This window comes from Littorina saxatilis, linkage group LG13 (assembly GCF_037325665.1).
Source record: "Littorina saxatilis isolate snail1 linkage group LG13, US_GU_Lsax_2.0, whole genome shotgun sequence".
In the NCBI taxonomy this organism is placed as follows: Eukaryota; Metazoa; Mollusca; class Gastropoda; order Littorinimorpha; family Littorinidae; genus Littorina; species Littorina saxatilis.
Window position 1 is genome coordinate 9,036,709 of NC_090257.1, and position 3,546 is coordinate 9,040,254.

Below are 3,546 nucleotides of genomic sequence, written 5' to 3' on the forward strand. Positions count from 1 at the left end.
TCACTTGGTCACCACCGTCACTCACTCCACTGACTCAGACAACACCTCCACTCACTCCACTGACCCAGTCAACACCTCCACTCACTCCACTGACTCAGTCAATACCTCCACTCACTCCACTGACTCAGTCAAGAACTCCACTCACTCCACCAAATCGGCAGTCACCATTGGCCACTGAACCAAAAACGGTGGGCACTCCAGAGTCGCGGTTGTTACATCCGCCTACTCCTGATTCAGTCACTAAGTTAAAAACTGTTGTTCCCTCATCGGCCACTGAGCCGGTTGCCATGGCTTCTCCGGTGCATACCCTTCCAGATAGTGGTATACCTCCCACATCACAGATGCAGTCTCCTACTCTGTCCCCACACAGACTTGTCCAGCGCATTCCCCCTGATTTGGACATTTGTGACCCTCCATAAGGGAACGAGTCGCATGTCACCTTTGCATGCTTTTCATATTTTTACATTTTCCTAAAGAGTTTTTTTATGCTCTATCCAGTGGTGAAAACCGTTTTAGAAAAGAGTGAAAACTGTTTGAGTTATAAGCCTGTGACTAAGGTGACCCTCACACTGTTACCAGACACTCCCCGGACTTATATTAAGCCTAGCGCAAAACCGCGCGAGGTGACATGCGACTCATTTCGTGGTGGAGGGTCACATTTCTGAGAGTGCTCGGTCTGCCCTAAACAAACAGCTTACCATCAACAAGTACAAAGTTCAACTTCAGTGTGAGCGCTTCTACCGCACACTTCGTTGGATGGCTGTCAAGAAAGTTCCCACTGCTCCTCCCCTACTTCCGGACACAGATGTGTTTGAACACTTTTTCAAACACAAACAGTTCAAACAGCCCCCACTCGACTTTTCCCCTGATGTAGAGCATTACATTGCCAAGGTTCAGAGGGACATCAACAGCATCATTTCAAAGCCAGTACGCAACACCAACCTGACTAGTGATGAGCTACAAGCCCTTGCAGATTTGCGTTCCCGTCGTGACATTGTCATAAAGCCTGCCGACAAGGGTGGCGCTGTTGTCATATGGGAACGTGATCTGTACAAACAGGAGGTTCTTCGTGAGGTTGGTGATGCTGCTTTCTACAACCCCCTGCCTGAGCCTTCGCTCCTTGCTGACACCAAAACTATCACCACCACCATTGGTCAGCTCATCAGGCAGAAATCTCTTCCTCCCACAGACAAACACCTCAATCAGGACAACCCCCGCCAACCCACTTTCTATCCTCTTCCGAAGATACATAAGCCCAACAATCCTGGCAGACCTATTGTGTCAGCTTGCAGCTGCCCAACTGTCAAGATCTCGCAGTACTTGGACTTGCTGTTGCAGCCCATTGTGCAAAACCTCCCAACCTACATCAAAGACACTACACACACTCTCTTTCTGTTGGAGTCTCTCAACCGTACTGCTGCATTCCACCCACGTTTGCTGTTCACGCTTGATGTTGTGTCTTTGTACACATCAATACCTCATACTGACGGACTTAAAGCCCTCCAGTTCTTTCTGGACTGCCGTCCCATCAACAAACGCTACCCACCCACCTCTGCCCTTGTCCGCTTGGCAGAACTCGTGCTGACTCTCAACACTTTCGAGGTTGATGGTCAGTACTTTCACCAAACCAGTCGCGTAGCTATGGGTACCAAGATGGGCCCTAGCTACGCCTGTCTCTTCATGGGTTACCTCGAACACCAGGTAATGCAGGCATACACTGCCCCTGTCCCTGCGTTCTATCGACGCTTCATCGATGATGGGCTAGGGGTCACCTGTCTGTCTCTTGAAGACCTCCACTCTTTCATAGAGTTTCTCCCAAACTTCCACCCAGCCATCAAGTTCACTTTCACAGTTTCCCGTTCCTGTGTGAACTTCTGGGACATCTCTCTCTCCATTTCCGATGGGGTGCTCTCCACGTCGGTGTTCTACAAGGAGACAACTACACATGTATGCATACGTGCATTTTGACTCCTCTCACCCACCGGCTACCAAGCGTGGAGTCCCTTTCTCTGAATTTTTGAGGCTACGAAGACTCTGCTCCAACGATGGAGACTTCCACACTCGTTGCATCGAGATGGCCTCTTTCTTTCTGGGAAGGAGGTACCCCCAATCCGTCATTGACGATGCTTTCGCCAAGGCCAGCAAAAAGACCCGTGAGTCCGCCCTTGAGCAAAGCACGCCACCAGTCAATGACAGACCCACTGTCTGTATCACCTTCCACCCCCACACCGTTCCCATCTGCAGGATCATACGATCCAACTGGCACATCCTGGCCAAGAGCGCGAAGTTTGCCGACACCTTCAAGAAAGGTCCTCTCTTTGCATACAAAAGAGACTGCAATTTGCGTGACATGCTGGTTCATTCATCTCTTCGTCCGGGTCCATCCATCTCGGGTACCGTCTCCTGTGCCAAACCCAATTGCAAGGCCTGCCCCTTCCTCAGTGCAGCAACACACGTGCAGGGTCCGAAAGGATCCTTCACAGTGCGTCGGTCCTTCACCTGCCAGAACACTAACGTGATCTATGCACTGAGGTGTGGGGCTTGTGCCATGCTGTACATTGGCGAGACATACCGCACATTCGAGACGCGGCTCGGAGAACATCTGGCAGACATATAGCGCACCACCGCACTAACCGTCCCGTGGCATCACATTTTTGTGCGGACGGTCACTCTGCCGCTGATGTCCAGGCGCTCTGCCTATGGCAAGGCACTGGTGATGACTTTGAACGCAAACGCCGGGAGTCGAACCTCATCAGCAAGCTTGGCACACTTCGTCCCGATGGCATCAACATCATGCCATGATTCCCTTCATCATGACTTGTTTATATGCGTGCGTGTGTGTGTGTGTGTGTGTGTGTGTGTGTGTGTGTGTGTGTGTGTGTGTGTGTGTGTGTGTGCATACCTGTGTAAATGTGTTTGTGTGTGTGCTTGTATGCATGTATGTGTGTGTGTGAGTGTGTGTGTGTGAAAGTCCAAAGTCGGCACATTTGCGAACTCATCACTTTTTATTTACATTTTTTACTTTTTGCTATTTGTATTATCATTGTTTAGTGTAGGTATTGTTGACTCTCTCTCTCTCTCTCTCTCTCTCTCTCTCTCTCTCTCTCTCTTCAACTTCAGGCCCTTCAAGCGTTATTATTCTGATTTGTTTCGTTTTGGTTTCATTTTTCATTGCTCATTTTTCTTTTTGATTTATCTCCCTTTCCCCCTTATTTTGCGCTTGGAGGACATCATCGCCATCTTCTCTGATAAGTCGTTTTGATATTTGTATTGTTGTTTTCATTTTTTTTAACCTGTTGAAGACCTTTAGGTCGAAACGTTGTTCATTGTCATTTGTTTGTATATTTCGTTGCGAGTCTAGTATGTTAGGTATTACTCTTAGTTTATCTTGTCAGTAAAGATTGTCAATGTGTGAAGAATTACTGATGTTTGTCAAACCTAAAGAATCTTCGTTTTGAATAAATGACTCTTGACCAGTCGGTTGTTGATGCTCGAATTGAACGTCTGAGACTTCAGGTCAATACACCATGCGGCCGGTTTTAATCT

General features: G+C 48.4%; 1 protein-coding gene across 1 annotated transcript; it reads left to right on the plus strand.

The window, feature by feature from the left end:
* The first annotated feature begins 756 nt into the window (after nt 1-756).
* LOC138946174 (uncharacterized) lies at nt 757-1,968 on the plus strand. The gene has a single exon (XM_070317685.1). It carries the CDS (start codon nt 757-759, stop codon nt 1,966-1,968), a length of 1,212 nt encoding a protein of 403 aa, XP_070173786.1.
* Nucleotides 1,969-3,546: the final 1,578 nt, after the last annotated feature.